Source organism: Macrobrachium rosenbergii, chromosome 24 (genome assembly GCF_040412425.1).
Source record: "Macrobrachium rosenbergii isolate ZJJX-2024 chromosome 24, ASM4041242v1, whole genome shotgun sequence".
Lineage (NCBI taxonomy): Eukaryota > Metazoa > Arthropoda > Malacostraca > Decapoda > Palaemonidae > Macrobrachium > Macrobrachium rosenbergii.
The window spans coordinates 180,006-199,940 of NC_089764.1; the positions used below are offsets into that span (position 1 = coordinate 180,006).

General features: G+C 36.9%; 2 protein-coding genes and 5 pseudogenes across 2 annotated transcripts; 5 read left to right on the forward strand and 2 right to left on the reverse strand.

The window, feature by feature from the left end:
* Positions 1-482: 482 nt before the first annotated feature.
* On the reverse strand, positions 483-2,421 carry LOC136851866 (NADH-ubiquinone oxidoreductase chain 5-like; annotated as a pseudogene).
* LOC136851714 (NADH-ubiquinone oxidoreductase chain 2-like) lies at positions 1,202-10,328 on the forward strand. Its single transcript, XM_067126060.1, has 4 exons — positions 1,202-1,240; positions 1,841-1,898; positions 9,883-10,131; positions 10,180-10,328. The coding sequence occupies exons 1-4, from the start codon at positions 1,202-1,204 to the stop codon at positions 10,326-10,328; spliced, it is 495 nt and encodes a 164-aa protein (XP_066982161.1).
* On the forward strand, positions 4,131-5,272 carry LOC136851864 (cytochrome b-like; annotated as a pseudogene).
* On the reverse strand, positions 5,359-6,323 carry LOC136851865 (NADH-ubiquinone oxidoreductase chain 1-like). Its single transcript, XM_067126179.1, is given in 2 exon segments — positions 5,359-6,132; positions 6,134-6,323. Coding segments are annotated over 2 exon segments (804 nt in total). The 5' UTR covers positions 6,302-6,323; the 3' UTR covers positions 5,359-5,496.
* Positions 10,329-11,025: 697 nt separating the features above from the next.
* On the forward strand, positions 11,026-11,678 carry LOC136851726 (cytochrome c oxidase subunit 1-like; annotated as a pseudogene).
* An 874-nt stretch (positions 11,679-12,552) lies between these two features.
* Positions 12,553-13,254, forward strand: LOC136851715 (cytochrome c oxidase subunit 2-like; annotated as a pseudogene).
* Positions 13,255-13,328: 74 nt separating this feature from the next.
* Positions 13,329-14,188, forward strand: LOC136851716 (ATP synthase subunit a-like; annotated as a pseudogene).
* Positions 14,189-19,935: the final 5,747 nt, after the last annotated feature.

Below are 19,935 nucleotides of genomic sequence, written 5' to 3' on the forward strand. Positions count from 1 at the left end.
ACACTCAGTCACTTTAAAAGAGTCCTACTGGACACATACACCTATATTGAGTAACTCAGAGAACATCAACACAGATTTCCCCTGCGCAACACCAACACACAAAAATTCGTGAAGCGTAGTTATGCCTGGAAACATAGAATAACACGGACATCATGCCTACCAACTAGTAGACGTCAGACCATGACCCCTTACTGGATCCATCAGAGCTATAATGCTTACCACTGGGCTTGTAAAGTGATTCCACCAATTCAGTATAGACCTCTTGATTCTAGGAATCACAGCAAACTCATTAACAATAATCTAATGATGACGAGATATTACACGAGAAGGAACGTACCAAGGCCTTCACACATCAAAAGTAGTCAACGGCCTCCGATGGGGAATATTTCTATTTATTGCCTCTGAAGTTTTCTTTTTCTTTTCATTTTTCTGAGCCTTTATCCACAGTAGAGTTGGGGACATGCTGACCACCAGCAGGAATCAACACCTTCAACCCCTTTCAAATTCCTCAACCCAAGTATCGGCCAAGTCAGAGTCACTCACTGAAGAAATAGAACTCAAGTTATTATCACCACTGAGCCTGTAATAGACCAAACGAAACCTATAACAAACAGTAAGGCCAGTAGCCAAAGCTAATAGTAAAAACAACCCTCGTTTAAAGGATTCAAGAAAGACACCTCTAAAATTAAGTCCTTAGAGTAAAACCGAGCTAAAAATGGAAAACACAAAGAGCTAAATTAGCCAAATTAATGAACATCACCCTAATAGGCATAAAATTTACTAAACCCCCTATTATACGAATATCTTGATAGTCTCCAACCCTGTGAATAACAGATCCAGCACATATAAACAAAAGAGCTTTAAACAAAGCATGAGTTAGTAGATGGAAAAAAGCCAAAGTGGCCCACCCCAGCCTTAAAATAGTGATTATAACACCCAACTGTCTCAAAGTAGAAAGAGCAATAACTTTTTTAAGTCAGTCTAAAAATTAGCTCCCAACCCAGCCATAAATATAGTCAAGCACCCCAACAATAATCACAAAGTCCTGGCAAAAGAAGTCATCAGTCTCGGACTAAATCGGATTAAAAGATAGACCCCAGCAATAACTAGCATAGAAGAATGAACCACAGCAGAAACAGGAGTCGGAGCTGCCATTGCCACAGGAAGCCAAGAAGAAAATGGAATTTGAGCCCTCTTAGTCATGGCCGCCAACACAACTAAAAAAATAACGTACCCGTTAGCAATAGACTCCCTCCCACATAAAATAAAAATTTCACCCTCCTAAACTTAACATCAAAGAAATACAAAGTAAAATAGCAACATCGCCCACCCGGTTAGACAAAGTGGTCAGCAGACCAGCACCAGCAAATTTTTCATTTTGATAGTAAATAACCAAAGCATAAAACACTAAGCCCAAGCCATCCCAACCCAACAAAATACTAATTATATTAGGACTAATAATCAACAAGAGCATAGAAAGAACAAATCCCAAAACCAAATACATAAAATGCCCGATATTATAATCTCCGGACATATAACACCCCTATAGAATACAACCATAGAAGAAATAAAACAGACAAAAGACATAAACATCATTGACATTCAGTTGATAATCAAAGCTATTTCGATACTAGCCCTATTAATTCTAACCAACTCCCAGTCTAAAAAATAACAGCAACCAGAAAAAAGTAATTTTAGAGAAGTGATCAGACTAGCAATAGACACAATTAATAAAAACACTATGCTCCTTAAATTCATCTTATTATTCCGCAACACTGCCTAAAATAAAACAATTATATCTTTGGATCCACAAACCAATATTTTATTTAAACTATTTAAGCTTTTAACAAACCAAATCGAACTCTTCAACACTAAAACATTTAGAGGCAATCAGTGGAGTATTAAAACTAAATACACTCGAACCTTGCCAGAACAACAAGAAAACAAAGCCCTAAAATACTTCCCATGCTGACTTAAAGAAAACATGTAAAGCCTATAAGCAGCCCTTAAAAAGGAAAGCAGAGCGACCAGAATTATTGCCAACAACGCCCAAGAGACAACTCTTAAAATAAGACTAATCTCACCCAATAAGTTAACAGTAGGAGGCGCAGCCATATTACCAGCCCTCAACAAAAATCACCATAAAGCCATAGTAGGCATGAAATTAAGCAAGCCCTTCCTAACTAGCAATCTACGTCTTCCAAGACGTTCGTACACCATATTAGCCAAACAAAACAAACCAGAAGAACAAAGACCATGTCCTACCATAACAGAAACAGCGCCAGACAAACCTCACCACTAAAAACTCTAAGGCTGCATAACACTAAACCCATATGCAACACAGAATAGCAAGCAATTAAAGCTTTAATATCGGTCTGAGGTAAACAATAAAACTTACGAAAATGCCACTTAACAGGCCCACCGACACCCACAATCACCTGAAAGTCACAGCTGAATAAGTAAAAAGGGACACACACGCACTAAACCATACCCCCCAATTTTAACAGAACACCAGCCAAAATCATAGACCCCACCACTGAGACCTCCACATGGGACTTAGGCAATCATAAATGGACCAAATAAACAGGCAGCTTAACAATAAAAGCCATAATACTGAAAACATATCAAACACCCAACAGACTCATCCTGCATCAGGAACCAAAGACAAACCAAAAGTCACAGAAGCCACCCATTCTATACTGACTCAAAATAGAAATTAACAAAGGCAAAGAACCAAACAAAGTATAAAATAGCATGTATACACACCTGCTTGTAATCGCTCAGGCTGGTACACCTCATCCCAAAATTAAAATTATAGTAGGAATTAAAGAACTTTCAAAACATACATAAAATATTAAATAATCAAGACAAGAAAATTTTAACACCAGACTCAGTAACAAGAAAACATTAACAGACAGAAATACACATATCAAAATCTTTAAAATTTTCAACCTTCTGACTCTCTTCTAACAACAAGAGCTATAATCCAAAACCTCAGTAAAATTAAAATGTATCTAATATAATCCAACCCAAACCTGAGACCTAAATAAGAAAAAAGAACCCATTGAGTGAATAAACCCCAAATACAAAACTAGCCACAAACAAAGACACCTGCACAGCTAATCAACTATCAGTAACCACCAAATTATCAACAAAACCATCAAAATAAACTTTAACATCTTAAAACATTAAAACTCCCAAAATTATCACTGCCATGACTACGAACGATAGAAACAAGAAGAGCAAAGCCAAAGCCCCCTCACATGCATCAAGAGTAAGAAAAAAAACACAAAGTACAAGTCTCCTCCTAGATGACTGAAAGCCTTAGCCATAAATAAAAAAATATTTACTATAATAAACTCTAAACTCAACAAAGTACATTTAATAAATGTTTTTGTTTTCCCACAAAAGCCAATAAACCACAACACAAACAAAATAAAGGGACATAAAGTAAAAAATTTAAAATTGCCACTAGTTTCAACAGTTGAAATAAAATTATGGTCTTGTAAACCGTATATGAATGTGTTGTTCTTGAAGCTCAGAAAGAAGAAAACATTCCCATCCTCAGTCCCCAAAACTAATATTTTTATATAAACTACTTTCTGCATCAACACACTCATTCTGTCTTCTTTTTGCTAATATCCTCTTCAATTTGCTTCACATGTATGACACACCCACTGGCCATGGGGCTGACACTAATCCTCCAAACTATTTTAATCTGTGTATCTGCAGGCCTTTTATCTAAATTCATATGATTCTCTTATATTCTGTTTTTAATTTTCCTTGGGTAACACTAGTCTTATTTATTTGTAGCCTCCCTTGCCTCAAATGAAACATTCAAGCTTTCAATTAAAATAATCTCAGCCTTTATTCTCCTTTATCTGTAGCACTCATCCTACCTCTCACAGACCAAATAATAACTCCAACTAAAGACTACAACAGAACTTTCATTCCTAAGAAGCCTCCAAGACATTCAATCAACACAAATAACAATCAGGCACATATACAACCCCACTACAGCTACACTTACAAGGTATAATCATCTTATATCTTTTATTAACCCTTATTGTTGTAGTCAAACTAAGATCAACTTTCTCTGGACCCTCCGAACATCCTAATGACAGCACCAATACGAAAATCACACCCCCTATTTAAAATCGCCAACGGAGCCCTAGTTGACTTACCCACCCTCCAGCTAACATCTCTATTCTATGAAATTTTGGATCTCTTCTAGGTATATGCTTAGTAGTTCAAATCGCAACAGGACTATTTTTAGCGATACACTACACAGCAAATGTAGATTTAGCATTCTCAAGAGTAGCTCACATTTGCCGAGACGTAAACTATGGGTGACTCCTCCAAACAGTCCACGCCAATGGCGCTTCATTTTCTTTATTTGCTTATATGGACACATCGGACGAGGAATCTACTACGGATCATTCTTATATATGCACACCTGATCAGTTGGAGTAATTATTCTATTTCTCACCATAGCAACAGCTTTTCTAGGATACGTACTTCCCTGGGGACAAATATCATTCTGAGGGCCACTGTAATCACTAATCTAATGTCTGCAATTCCATTTGTAGGAACAGACCTAGTACAATGAATTTGAGGGGATTCGCAGTAAGTAACGCAACACTAACACGATTTTTCACCTTCCACTTCCTATTCCCATTCATTATTGCAGCTGCCTCTATAGTCCATATTTTATTTTTACATCAGACAGGGTCTAACAACCCACTAGGAATCTCCAGACAACTAGAAAAATTCCATTTCACCCCTATTTCTCATTTCAAAGACATCGTAGGATTTGTAGTCACACTGGCCGCCCTAATCATCCTCACACTCCTCGATCCATATCTCCTCTGAAGGGGACCCAGACAACTTCATCCCAGCCACCAAAAACCCCTAGTCACTCCAATTGCCCACATTCAACCAGAATGGTACTTCCTATTCGCCTACGCAAAAACGATCAATCCCCAATAAACTGGGAGGAGTTATCGCCCTAGTGATGTCGGTAGCTATCTTATTCATCTTACCGTTTACGCATTAAAAACAAATTCCGGAGATTAGCAGTGACCATTTTCTCACCCGATCAGGCAAATCTTATTCTGATCTATAATTAGAATCGTAATTTTATTGACATGGATCGGCGCTCGCCCAGTAGAAGACCCATACATCCTCACAGGACAGATCTTAACAGTCTTGTATTTTTCATTCTTCATTATTAACCCGCTAGCAATGGTTGTATGAGATAAACTCATAGACTGACTATTCATCTTTAGGAAGACAAGTGTTTTGAAAGCACCCAACAAGAGTTCGAATCTCTTAATAGTCTATCCTAATTTCTTTACAAAGCTATACTAGGGTAACTTCTAAAAAGACCTTCAACCCTATAAAAAAAATGCAATAATTTAAAGCCACAGGAAGAAACCTTTTTCAAGCAAGGTACATCAACTTATCATAACGAAAACGAGGCAAAGTACCACGCACTCATACAAAACAAAAACCAATAAACATAATTTTTATATAAAACAGCAAGGAAACAAGTCCACTCCCCAAGAAAATGATAGAAAAAAGAGCTCTCAAAAACAAAATCCTGGCGTACTCAGCCATGAAAATTAAAGCGAATCCTCCTCCCCTATATTCGGTGTTAAACCCTGACACTAACTCAGATTCACCTTCTGCGAAGTCAAAAGGAGTTCGGTTTCTCTCAGCCAAACAAGAAGCAAACCATAACAAAGCCAATGGAAATCCTAAAATAAAAAATCAACAATAACGCTGATATCTCTCAAACAATCTCAAATCAAAACCTCCCACCAAAAATAGCATGCTCAGCAAAATCAAAGCAAGACTCACCTCATAAGAGATAGTCTGAGCAACAGCACGAAGACAACCCAAAAGAGAATACTTAGAATTAGAGGCCCACCCAGCACCCATAGTGGAATACACTCTTGCTCTAGTACAGCAAAGAAAAAACAAAATACCAAACTCAAAAGAGAACAACCCTAACTCATACGGTATTAAACACCAACAAACCAAGGCAATAAATAGCCTAAACACAGGAGATAAATAATAAGGAATAAAATTACTCATGGTGGGGAAAGTCTGCTCTTTAGTAAATAACTTTAACAGCATCAGCAAAAGGCTGCAATAAACCAGCATACCCTACTTTATTAGGACCCTTACGAATCTGAATATAACCTAAGGTCTTACGCTCAAGCAATGTAAAGAATGCAACAGAAACCAAAACCAAAATTACTAAAATTAGATAACTAACTAACTTAATCAAAATCATCACAGAAAGAAAGCACAAAATAGCCCCTTCCTATTATCTATAGTAATCACTATATTAACGGATCCTAAATCCGACGCACTAATCTGCCAAGACAATCCATTAAAGTTTATCTTACATAAAGACTATCCCAAAAGCTCAATCCTTTCGTACTAAAGCCATTTTTTAACCACTAAAAGATAGAAACCAACCTGGCTCACACCGGTTTGAACTCAAATCATGTAAAATTTTAAAGGTCGAACAGACCCACCAGCTAAACGGCTACACCTAGCTGAAATTTTAATTCAACATCGAGGTCGCAACTACTCTTGTCGATAAGAACTCTCAAAGAAAATCACGCTGTTATCCCTAAAGTAACTTATTCTCCTAATCCCCAAGGAAGGATCAAATTCTAGTCAATGCTATAAAATTTTATAGACAGTTACTCATTATATCTTCATCTCCCCAACGAAATATAAACCAGACAAAACTACTTTTCACCCACATCGCAAGTTAAGCCTAAATTATATTAAGTTTTATAGGGTCTTATCGTCCCCCTAAACAATTTGAGCCTTTTCACTCAAAAGTTAAATTCAAACGCCGCTAAGGAGACAGTTTATCCCTCGTCCAACCATTCATTCAAGCCTCCAATTAAAAGACTACTGACTATGCTACCTTCGCACGGTCAAATTACCGCGGCCCTTTAAATAAATCAGTGGGCAGGCTAGACTTTATAACTAATTCACACAGACATGTTTTTGATAAACAGGCGGGGACAAAATTTGCCGAGTTCCTTCTAAGCGCTTCTCAAACTACTTAAAAAACAAATAACACTCTAAAATAAAAATTAACTTCAATTCTACTTATATAAACATTTTAACTGCCGCTTAATCAATAAACGGCATTTCCCGCTAATAAAAGCAAACACCTTATAAAAATAAAAAAACCTCAATATTACTCTAACGTTATACCAAGATGGCTGATTTTAAGCCCACCTCAAATGAAAACTAATAAGACGCTTAACAAAACAACAGATAAGAAGCTCATTCCTCCTATCGTAACTATCAAATTAAACTTTAACTTGACACAAAATTAAATTCATTTAACGGAAAACCAGATATACAAAAATCGACTAACATATCACCACTAGAGACCCATTACAAATCACTTTACCACGTAAAAAAGCAACAAAACCTAGCTCTCTTTGTTTCGGGACTCCATAACTAATATACCAATTTAGTTCACCCCTGATACAAAAGGTACGAAAACTCAACGCTACTTTAACCTAATTCAATAAAACTTCCATCACTGTACTCATTAACTATAACCTTAATAACAAAATTCTACAGAATACTAATCAACAAAATCAATTAATTTTTATGTAATTAAACTACACACAAACCCCACTAATAATAAACAACTATTAAGTAGTGCCGATAAAGGCAATCCCTCCAGCGTAAGTGGAGTGCTTAGACATTAGCTACAACTCATACTCCTAGATGCACTTTCCAATACAACTACTATGTTACGACTTATCTCACTTTAAAGAATGAGAGCGACGGGCGATGTGTACATATCCTAGAGCTATGATCAATCTAACATATTAAAAAGAAATACAATTAAATCCACCTTCAAGACCCGTTTCAAGAGTCCATCCGTTTATATATAACACACTGTAACCCACCGATATCTTTGTCATGGGCTGCACCTTGACCTAATATACTTAATATAAATTAATTTTAATGGCTATATTAATACACCACCTAATAATGGCGGTATACATACTGTTTGACAAGACAAAGTAAGATCATTCGTGGCATATCGTTTAAATGGCAGGTTCCTCTAACTAGACTTGGATACCGCCAAATCCTTTAAATTTCAAGCTCATAACTGATACTAATCAAGCAATAAACTTTAAGTTTAGAATAACAGGGTATCTAATCCTGGTTTAAACCTAAACTTCAATGGCCTCCAAGAAAATCAACAAGATTCAACTTTACTATCGAACTATAAATTTCACCTCTTAACTCTACAAAAAAAGAAACTTGCAAATACATGCTCCCGTAACCAATAACCTTTTTCCCTCCATATTTACTCCCAGTCTAACCGCGGATGCTGGCACAAATTTAACCTGAAATTACTGGAATTACTGGATCGAAGGATTTCTCCAAAACCAAAGACACATACTGAAACCTAACTAAACAAATCTATTGGTCACAATTATCTAGCACTCACTTACATGTAAATTATTCCTGAAACAGAGGAACAAGCAAGGATCAAACTTTCAAACTAAAGTAAACACATTATAAAAAACAAAAACACTATTATAAATCATTTAAAAGTAATAGAACTATATGACAATTTTAAAAGCAGAAATGTTTTTAAAAAATTTAACCTCCTCTCCTTAGAAAACATACTCCCGAAGAAATCTCACTAGTTTCACCTAGAGTTTTAACATAATTTACACGAGTTTATTTTAATTATATATCTTTTTTAAATACTAATTAGAAATATATTAATTAATTATCATTTAAATTACAAGGCTAATAAATCTCAGCAAATTTAAATTATCTTTAATTAACTAGCATTTAATTATATATTAACAGACATATAAGTGAAACTTATACGTCTGTTAATTTATAATTTAGCTGATTCAAACTTACGTCAATCTAGTTAAATGTATATAAATAAAATCTTCAATTTATAATTGTAGATGAAAATTAATTAAGGAATTAAAATGAATATATTGATCAATTTAAAGATTTAATTATATAAAAAAAAGTTAAGTTAAATATAATATATTTAAATTAAATGAATTATTATAAATTAAATGTATATGTATATAATTTGATAAATTCAATAATGATTTTATCCCTTTTCAGTCAGGATTATTCCTCTCTTTGTCTAGGTAGAAAGAGAAATAATCCTCTAATTGAAAGGGATAAAATATACATAAATCAGGTTTTTAATATTAATTTAAATGAATTAAGATAAATCAATTATAATTAAATAACTCGATAAAATTAACTATGATTTATATAATCGACATAAGACGCTTATTTTTACCGCCCAACCAAATTACCGCCTTTAAATTTATTTTATCAGTAGATGCCACCTGACAGACCATCTTCTGGACGTCCTCCTAACTATAGGGCACCCCGTTCAGAAAAAAATTTGGACGCCACCTACCCCAAATTAATATTTTCTAAATTATTTACATAATTTTTTTTATGCATAACTAATCCGTTTTAAAGTTATGATTTCATAGTAATAGCATGCTTGATAAAAGGTCGTCTTGATAGGGCGAATAATGAAAGTCTAACTTTCTGCTATTATAACCCACTCACCATACACAAGAAAAAATTATATTTAATGGAATTACACCAAGCCCTTAAAGATCAAAACTTTACGTGCCTTTACACTAAAACATAAATACCATGAGGAAAACATAAGCTAAATCACCAAGCTTACGGGCTCATACCCCGTCTATGAAAACTTTTTCTCTTTTCAATTCTACTAATCCATCCTTCGACACTATTATTTTTCAACACTTATCACAGGGGCTGTAATTGCTATCTCCTCACCCTCATGGTTTATTAGCTGAGTGGGACTTGAACTTAATCTCCTCTCCTTCATTCCTCTAATTTTCTCAAAACAAAACACCTTTTCTTCAGAAGCTGCTTTAAAGTACTTTCTAGTGCAAGCGATAGGATCAGCAGTACTACTAGCAAGAGCCTCCACCCTTTTAATCGCGACCGACACCTCTAAAATAATTATTCTTTGTGCTCTCCTCCTCAAGATAGGAGCAGCCCCCCTCCATTTTTGGCTCCCCCCAATCATACAAGGCATCTCATGACCTCAATGTATTATTTTAATAACCATTCAAAAAGTAACTCCAATAGCAATAGTCAATTACACCCTATCTCCAAGAACTCTAACAATCATCACAAGAGCCTTTATCATTTCAGCCATTCTCGGGGAAATCGGAGGACTTAATCAGACACTCCTCCGTAAAATCATAGCCTATTCATCTATCAGGCATATAGGATGAATATTAGCCGCCATTTCATTAAACACTACCGTCTGAGCAAATTACCGTTTAATTTACAGAATCATCTCCGCCTCCCTGGCAATCATAATAGATCAAAATCAACTCTACCACATCAAACAACTCATATCGCTATCTTATTCACAAATAAACAAAATCAGAGTTTTCCTAAGATTGTTTTTCTTAGGAGGGCTACCCCTATTCTTAGGATTTTTACCCAGACTAAGAGTTATTAAAGAATTAACCAGGCAAACTTCCATTCTATGGGTCAGATCTTTAACGATAAGGGCCCTAATCACACTATTCTTTTATACTCGAATTAGAATCACCTCTCATACTCTAGAATCACCCAAAATAGCGACATTTAGGCCAACCCACTCACAAAGAATAGCAGTATTCAGCCTAATTAATCTCACACCAATTGTATTCCCCCTAGCCCTTATGATTCAATTCTAAGCTTTTAACTTAATTAAACTAGTAGCCTTCCAAGTTCCCAACAAGAGTATCAATCTCTTAAACCTTATAAGCTAAGGTATATTCACATATTCAGGATTGCAGCCTGACGTCTTAAATTTAAACTACATAGCCTGGACAGAGAGGATAATCCCATACATAGATTTACAGTCTATTACCTTTAATCGGCCACCTACCCATGCAATGGTGGCTTTTCTCAACAAACCATAAAGACATTGGAACTTTATATTTTACCTTCGGAGCATGAGCAGGCATGGTAGGCACATCACTAAGACTCGTAATTTGGACCGAATTAGGACAACCAGATAGGCTAATTGGAAATTATCAAATCTACAACGTAATTGTCACTGCCCACTCATTCATAATAATTTTCTTCATAGTTATACCAATCATAATTGGTGGCTTTGGCAACTGACTAGTACTGCTAATATTAGGGGTGCCAGACATGGCATTCCCATGAATAAACAACATAAGATTCTGGCTCTTACCACCCTTGCTAACACTACTCCTCTCTAGAGGAATAGTAGAAAGAGGTGTTGGTACCAGATGAACTGTCTACTCACCCCTAGAAGCAGGCACCACTCACTCCAGAGCCTCAGTAACCTGGGTATTTTCTCTCTCCACTTGGACGGGGTTTCCTCAATTTTAGGAGCCATTAATTTCATCACCACAGTAATCAATATACGAGCCCCGGGAATAACTATAGACCAGCTACCCCTATTTGTATGAGCCATCTTCTTAATGGCCATTCTATTTCTCCTCTTTTTACCAGTCCTAGCCGGAGCCATTACTATACTTCTAACAGATCGAAACCTAAACACATCTTTCTTTGAACCTGCTGGAGGGGGTGATCCAATTCTCTACCAACAAGTATTCTGATTCTTCGGACACCCAGAGGCATATATTCTAATCCTACCAGCCTTCGGCATAATTTCTCATATTGTAAGGCAAGATGAGGGAAAAAAGATTCATTTGGAATGCTCGGAATGGTCTATGCCAAGATGGCAATTGGAGTACTTGGCTTCGTTGTCTGAACCCATCACATGTTTACCATCGGGATAGACGTAGATACTCAAGCATACTTCACTTCCGCCACAATAATTATTGCCGTACCAACAGGAATAAAAATTTTCAGATGACTGGCCACCCTTCATGGCATGCAATTCACCTATAGCTCCTCAATAATTAGGGCCATAGGAGGTTTAACAGGAGTAGTCCTAGGCAAATCATCCATTGACATTATCCTCCACAACACATATTATGTAGTTGCCCACTTCCATTACATCCTATCCATGGGAGTAGTATTTGGCATTTTCTCTGGAATCACCCACTGATTCCCCTATTTACTGGGCTATCACTTCACCCTAAATGATTAAAAATTCACTTCACAACAATATTCATTGGAATATATCTAACTTTCTTCCCACAACACTTCTCAGGGCTAAATGGTATGCCTTGACGATACTCTGACCACCCAGACGCTTACACAACATGAAACGTGGTATCTTCAGTAGGATCATCAATTTCCCTAATTGCCTTATTGGGATTCATCATAGTAGTGTGAGAAGCACTTACATCTAAACGACCCGCTCTGTTCTCCCTATTCATACCAACTTCTATTGAGTGACAACACAACCTCCCACCAGCAGATCACAGATATATAGAAATCCCCCTAACAGCTAACTATCTAAAATGGCAGATCATTGCATAGGATTTAAGCTCCTAATAGGAAACCTAGTTTCTTTTAGTAACAATGGCAACATGAAAAGCCCTTAACCTCCAAGATGCAGCATCTCCCCTTATAGAACAACTAATCTTTTTCCACGACCATGCAATACTAGTTCTCATCCTCATCACCACCCTAGTCAGATTCATACTTTCATCTCTATTCTTCAACTCACTAACAAACCGAATTTTATTAGAACATCAAACTATCGAGACAATTTGAACAATTATGCCTGCAATTATTCTAATCTTTATTGCCCTCCTGTCTCTGCGTTTACTATACTTACTTGACGAAGTAAACAACCCTAGAGTGACCCTAAATGCCATTGGCCATCAATGATACTAAAGATATGAATACTCAGATTTCACTCAGATCAGGTCTAACTCATACATAGTATCAAGACAAGATATCACAGAAAGAGAATTTCGACTTCTAGAAGTAGATAACCGAACAATCTTGCCAATAAACACCCATATTCGAGCCCTAATTAAAGCAGGAGATGTTATTCACTCATGAACAGTTCCAGCCCTAGGAGTAAAGGCAGATGCAGTACCTGGACGACTTAATCAAATCAGGTTTCAGATCAATCGACCGGGGCTATTCTATGGACAATTCTCAGAAATTTGTGAAGCAAATCACAGATTCATACCAACTGTCGCAGAAAGAACTTCAATTAACTCCTTTTTAAACTGAATTTCATCTAATAGTAATAACTCATTAAATGACTGAAAGCAAGTGTAATTCTTTTAAAATTACAATAGTAGTTATGCCTACTTCTAATGATTAAAATTAGTTCAAACATAATGCGAGCTTGTCAAGCTCCAATTATTACAAAGTAATATTTTTGAATCCCTCAAATAGCGCCCCCCCTATTATGATTAAACCTGAATATATTTTTCACAGTGATACTAGCCCTAATTATCATCTCAAGATATTTTATCAAAACACCCATTAAAATGACCCTTACGTAACCCCTATAAAAACAGACCAAACAAACTGAAAATTATAACAAACCTGTTCTCAAGATTTGGCCTAATCTCTAGTATCAACCACCTATCTCTAAACTGAGCATCCACAATACTAAGGCTATTGTTTATCCCCTACCCATTTTAAGCTATACCATCACGCTCCTCACTGATATGATCCTCAGTAACGACATCCTTACGCAAAGAATTCAAAACCCCTCTTAGGGCCAACCAACCAAGGAAGAACTATTTTATTCGTCTCTCTATTTAGATTTATTGTATTCAATAACTTTTTGGGACTTTTACCTTACATCTTCACGAGAACAAGATGCATATCAATAACACTGTCCTTAGCTCTACCTTTATAAATAGCATTTATACTATTTGGATGAATCAACCGAACTCAGCACATATTCGCCCACCTTGTACCAGCAGGAACCCCAGAACCACTCACACCAGTAATAGTATTAATCGAAACCATTAGAAACGTAATTTGCCCAGGAACCCTGGCCATTCGCCTAGCAGCCAATATAATTGCCGGGCACCTTCTCTTAACACTAATAGGAAACACAGGACTGCACTTAGGCCACACAGTAGTGTCCATACTAGTATTAGCCCAGATCCTTCTTCTAATTTTAGAAGCAGCAGTTGCTGTAATTCAGTCTTATGTATTTGCAACTCTAAGAACCAAAACATGAACAGGTCACCAAGAACCTAAACTGCATTATACCAGGAGACCACCAAATACTCATAATCAGTGTACCGTACCTATGGGAGGTACTAATTTTACCCTTATAATAACCTTCATACCTAAATATTTATTTCATGACCCATTATATCACACCATCCCCCTTAAAATAGTACAGCAACCATATTTTGATCATGAGAATCATTATAACCTCAGCCTAATGTTACATTATGCCCATATATACACACATATACAGTATATACAACCTAGAGGCATTTAACCAACTCTGGTAACCAAACTTTTCACTAATATTAATTAATTATATCTTTATGTCACCTATCCTAAACACTCTTTAAACCTTACATTATTATACTCATAATTATTATATCGAAAGGGAGCCCAAACCCCGGCCAAGAACACCGTGTGTTCCGCTCGTACCAACCACATGAGTGTTAGTAAACAGACACTCTTGATACTGATGTTCACTTTATAGTAAGATGCTAACATTCACTTTATAGTGAGCCACAATCCACCAATCTTCGAAAACACTACCACCATGATCAAAATGTAAATAATGAATACCGTCCTCTCCCCTCAATCCTCTTTTTTTTTTTCCTGTTACTTAATCATTCGCTAAAATAAATACCTCTACTCCTGTAATGAAAAATTATGATTAGCACTCTTTAAACTTATTTAATACCTAAACTCATTTACCCACTTCAACAGCACACACACACCACAACAAGAATGATACAGATACTACCTTATTAGCTGCATGGCCCACTGCAGACCTTTTTATTCAACAATATATGAGAGAACGTCTGCTACTGTGTTGTCTTTTCCTGGGATATAGGTAAATTCCAGGTCCCATTCCTGCAGCATAAGCCGCTGATTTTTATTTTTGTACCTATTGAGGAAGGTCACCGGGTTGTGGTCTGTTAGGATCTTAATAGGGGTGCCTGTGGAAGAAAGATAAATGGAAAAGTGATTAATTGCCAGTATCAGTGCAAGAGTCTCTTTTTCAATGGTCGAATACTTTCGCTGAGCGGGATTTAGCTTCTTTGAGAAGTATGCAACAGGGTGAGAAACACCCTGCTCGTCCTTCTGTAACAAGACCGCTCCTACACCGATGTCACTTGCGTCAGTGGCAAGTGAGAAAGGGAGGTCAAAATTTGGAGCCCTCAATATTGGGAAACTAAGTAGTAACTTTTCGAGACTTTCAAATGCCTTTTGCGTGTCATTGGTCCAGGTGAACGTTACCTTTTTCTTTAAGAGGTTGGTGAGGGGATCAGCGATGTCAGAAAAACTTTTCAAAAATCTACAGTAGTAGCCTATCAAACCTAAGAATTTTTTGACATCCCTCCAACAATTAGGGATAGAAATTTTCTCAATAGCCTCCACATTGGCCTGTTTAGGAGCTACCTTACCATTACCCACTACATGACATAAATATACAACTTTTGCTTTTGCAAACTCACTCGTTTTTTAGATTGACCACCAGTCCAGCTTTCTTCAACACTTCGAACAAGGCCTTAATACGTTTCAAGTGAGTCTCCCAGTCGTCACTATAAATAACAGTGCCATCAATATAAAACACACACCCTTCTGAACCATACACCAACATATTCATCATCCCTTAAAAAGTGGCTGCAGCGTTTTTCATACCAAACGGCATAACACGACAATGAAACAACACTTGAGGTGTCACGAAAGCCGACAAAGCCTTTGCTTGTTTCATCAAAGGAACTTGCTAATAGCCTTTTAATAAATCAAATTTACTTTTATATTCTGACTTCCCCATGCGACCTATACAATCTTCTATCCGTGGCAAAGGATAGCTATCGGATTTTGTAACCTCATTTACCTTTCGATAGTCAAAACACATACGAAACTCTCCATCAGGTTTCTTAAACAACGCCACAGGTGACGACCAAGGACTTTTGCTTGGCTTAATCAAACCGTGTTTAACATACATTCCACCTCCTTTGCAACAACTTCACTCTTGAAAGGATTTAACCTATATGGGGATTGTTTCACAGGTGTGGCATTACCAACATCCACATCATGTTCTACAACAGATGTTCGGCCTGGTACATCCGAAAACAATTCTTTATAGCCAAACACCAGTTTTTTCAGAGACCTGCAATTCTCATAACTCAAATGAGAAATTGAACCATCAAGGTTTTTCAAAGAATTCTTATTACCTGATGGCCAACTACCATTATTACCATATTTATCCTCATTAACTTCCTTTGAAAAAGAATGAAGGTTATTATTACATTTAACCACATCCCCAACTTTATCCCTTTCTTTATATTCACTCAACATATTTATATGGTGAAGTTGAAAAGGTTTCCTCCTTTTGGGAGTTTCTACTAAATAATTGACTTTAATAACTTTTTCCAAATCTTCCAGGGACCTGAAAACGAAGCTTTTAATGAATTACCAGGTGAAGGTAACAACACCAATACCTTGTCGCCTTCAGGAAAGTTACGTGTTTTCGTTTTCCTGTCAAAGAAGTATTTCATTCTTCTCTGACTGCACAACAAATTCTCATGGGCACATTCCCAGGCCTTCGCCATTTTGTCACCCAAATTAGTCATGTAGTCTAACAAATTAACCTCAGGAATATCACCTTCCCATGACTCTCTTACAGCATCGAGAGGACCACGAGCACAATGTCCAAAAACCAAACTAAAAGGTGACAAACCTAGAGATTGACTTGGAGCTGAACGAAAAGCAAATAACAAATATGGCAATTCTTTGTCCCACTCAGAACCGTGAATTAAACAATTTCCTAATCATCGGTTTTAGAGTCTGATGAAACCTCTCCAGAGCACCCTGACTCTCTGGATGATACGGAGATGAAGTCACATGTTTAATACACAACTCTGTCATTTTCTCTTTAAAATACCTACTAACAAAGTTTTTACCACAGTCAGACTGAATGACCTTAGACATCCCAAACTTAGTGAAAAAATTGATTAACACTTCAACTATTTTTACACTTTTAATGGAACGTAGGGGAATGGCTTCTGGATAATGGGACATTTTATTTGTTATAGTGAAAATATACTCATTCCCACTACGAGTCCTTGGCAACGCTCCGACAACATCAGTTATAACTTCTTTAAAAGGCTCTGAAACCACAGGAATTGGACATAAAGGAGTTTTTGGTATAACTTGGTTTGGCTTACCGACCTTCTGGCAGATACCACAACTATTGACAAACTTCTTAACATCAGATTTCAGTTTGGGCCAATAATAATCCTTGAGCAATTTTCCAGCCATCTTGTGAATTCCGAAATGACCCACCAAACCATTATCATGTGCCAACATCAAGCCAATCCTGTGAACACAAGGGACCATTATTTGTTTTACAATTTCATGTACACTATTACCAGCCTCTCTAGGCCTACTCAACCTATAAAGAACGTTGTTCATTATTTTAAACTTTGGGACTGTCAAATCATCCACCTCTCCTGATTCAATAGGAAGGTCCCAGAATTCTTGTTTCCTTTGTCCAGTTTGGAATGTCCTTTATAATGTCAATATCTTCAACTAAATTACTAATACCACTACGTTCTAAACTATTCAAATCTACATCTGTTGTTGACTCTGCAGTGTCAACAACTCTAGCTCTAGAATGAGTAACCACTCCTACTTTGGGGTTTATTGTTATTGGACAAGTCTGGTTCTTATAGGCCACATCATTTACCAACACTATGTCTACTTCCTTAACAGGAAATTTTTCCACTATGGCCAATTTCAACATTCCTGAAAAAGAAGGACATTTCAAATGAAAATTGCCATGGGGGTATGACGCCACCGAATCAGGAAATCCAGATAACAAGACAAATTCTTCACAGTTCAGAACAAAATCTGATGACAAGGCCTTTCTCAAAAGAAACAATTGTGTTGCACCCGTGTCACGCAAAATACGTACACATTTATACTCGGACGAATTCGCGGACGAGACACGACTTTGAGACAAAATTTTCTCAAAACAACCAGAGAGTCACTGGTCATTTGTCCTGCTCGTGATGGGTTCTTTCTCCTTCTTTCCTACATCCATTACTAGCCTATTGTTTGCCTGTTGTGCTTTCTTAAAAGCAAAACATCTTCTCTTTACATGCCCCTTCTTGTTACAAAAGTAGCTTGTCACACTCTTCAACTTTTCAGAATCATAACCATTATAACCTCTGTTACCCCTGTCAGGAGAAAAGCGATTATTATTGTTAGGATTATCCTGCCTCCTGGGTTGGTTCTTATTTATATAATTAGGCCTATTAAAAACCTTATTATTATAACTACTACTCTGGCCTGTTCTAACCCAACCAGGCTTTACATGTGTCACTGCTCCTCCCAGTTCATTTTTATGTGACAAATAATACTCGTCGCTAGCAATGGCAACCTCTTGTAAAGCATCAATTTTTAACTCTTCCAAATGTACCTTAAGTTTATTGGGCACATACCTCTTAAATTCCTCTACATGCACTAGCTCTTTCAACCTTTCAAAGTCGTCTACTTCCTTCGACTTGAACCAATCCTCAGTATATTGCTTCTTAACCCTAGCAAACTCTACAAACGTTTGCTCTCTAACTTTTTGCAAGTTCTTAAACCACTGTCTATAAGCCTCGGGGACAAGCTCATAGGTCTTCAAAATAATGGCTTTCTCATTTTCGTATTTGGATGATAGATTCTCATCCAACGTAACATAAACTCTCTGAGCCCTACCTATCAGTTTACTCTGAATAAGGGTGGTCTAGTACTCCTGGGGCCACTGTAACTTAGCAGCAATTCTCTCAAAAGAAACAAAAAATTCCGCCACATTACATTCTCGAAAGTTCAGCACAAACTTCAAAGCCTGAGGCAAATTGATAGCAGGAATTACCAACCTATTTGGAGAAGAGGGAGGGGAAGAAGGATCCGTTACCCGCATTTCTCTCTCAAATTGCCTCTCTCTTTCTCTTTCCTCTGCCCTAAACTTTTCCACATTGAATTCTAGGGTTTTTAGTTCTATTTGTTTATTCAAAAGCTTCACCTCTTTGACTGTTTTCACTTCATCCCCTCCCTTCACTGTATTAACATATTCGTACACCTGCAATACTAATAGGCCCTTCCTTACCGATATATCAAATTCTATTTCGAAATGTTGAGCCACCTGCTCCAACTCATGCCTATCTAACACTGCCAGCCTTTGCTTGCCACCCCTCTCCACTGAGAAGCTCTAACACAGTAACCGTTGACATTTTGATAAATAATCACAAAACAATACTACCAATTACCAAAAATACAAAAGACGAGGAGGTTGTAAGAATGTTGCCAAAAACAGGACCCCCAGAATTAATTTTGCACACTAATGAACACAAACAAGCACGAAAAATCCTGACACGGTCGCCAGTCTGTGATGGCTGGTTTTGCCACCACTCAGTACTCAATCTCAAAATGTACTAATAGTGTTCAAATCACAGGTAATAAGTCCACAATAGGGGGAATAGTACTAAAAAAACACATGTGCAAAAATCAAGTCAGTGGGGGTAAACAAAACACCAAGAAAAAACTTAATTTAATACATAAATAACCAGGTAGAAGTTGCACCTGAACCTCACAAATACATAAAATAAATGGATAACTAGCACCCATAATTAATTAATGACAATAATAAACGCACTCATACTGCTGAAGATAGACCGCAACTCAATTATCCACAAAAGAAGGGGATTCAGACTGGAGGAGGCAAACAAAAAGGAGGAA

Coding starts and splice junctions, on each gene's coding strand:
- LOC136851714 (XM_067126060.1), top strand. CDS start 1,202: ATGGCCGCCAACACAACTAAAAAAATAACGTACCCGTTA. Junction 1,241..1,840: donor AAAAAATAACGTACCCGTTA/GCAATAGACTCC, acceptor AAACTATTTAAG/CTTTTAACAAACCAAATCGA. Junction 10,132..10,179: donor AATCATACAAGGCATCTCAT/GACCTCAATGTA, acceptor TAACTCCAATAG/CAATAGTCAATTACACCCTA.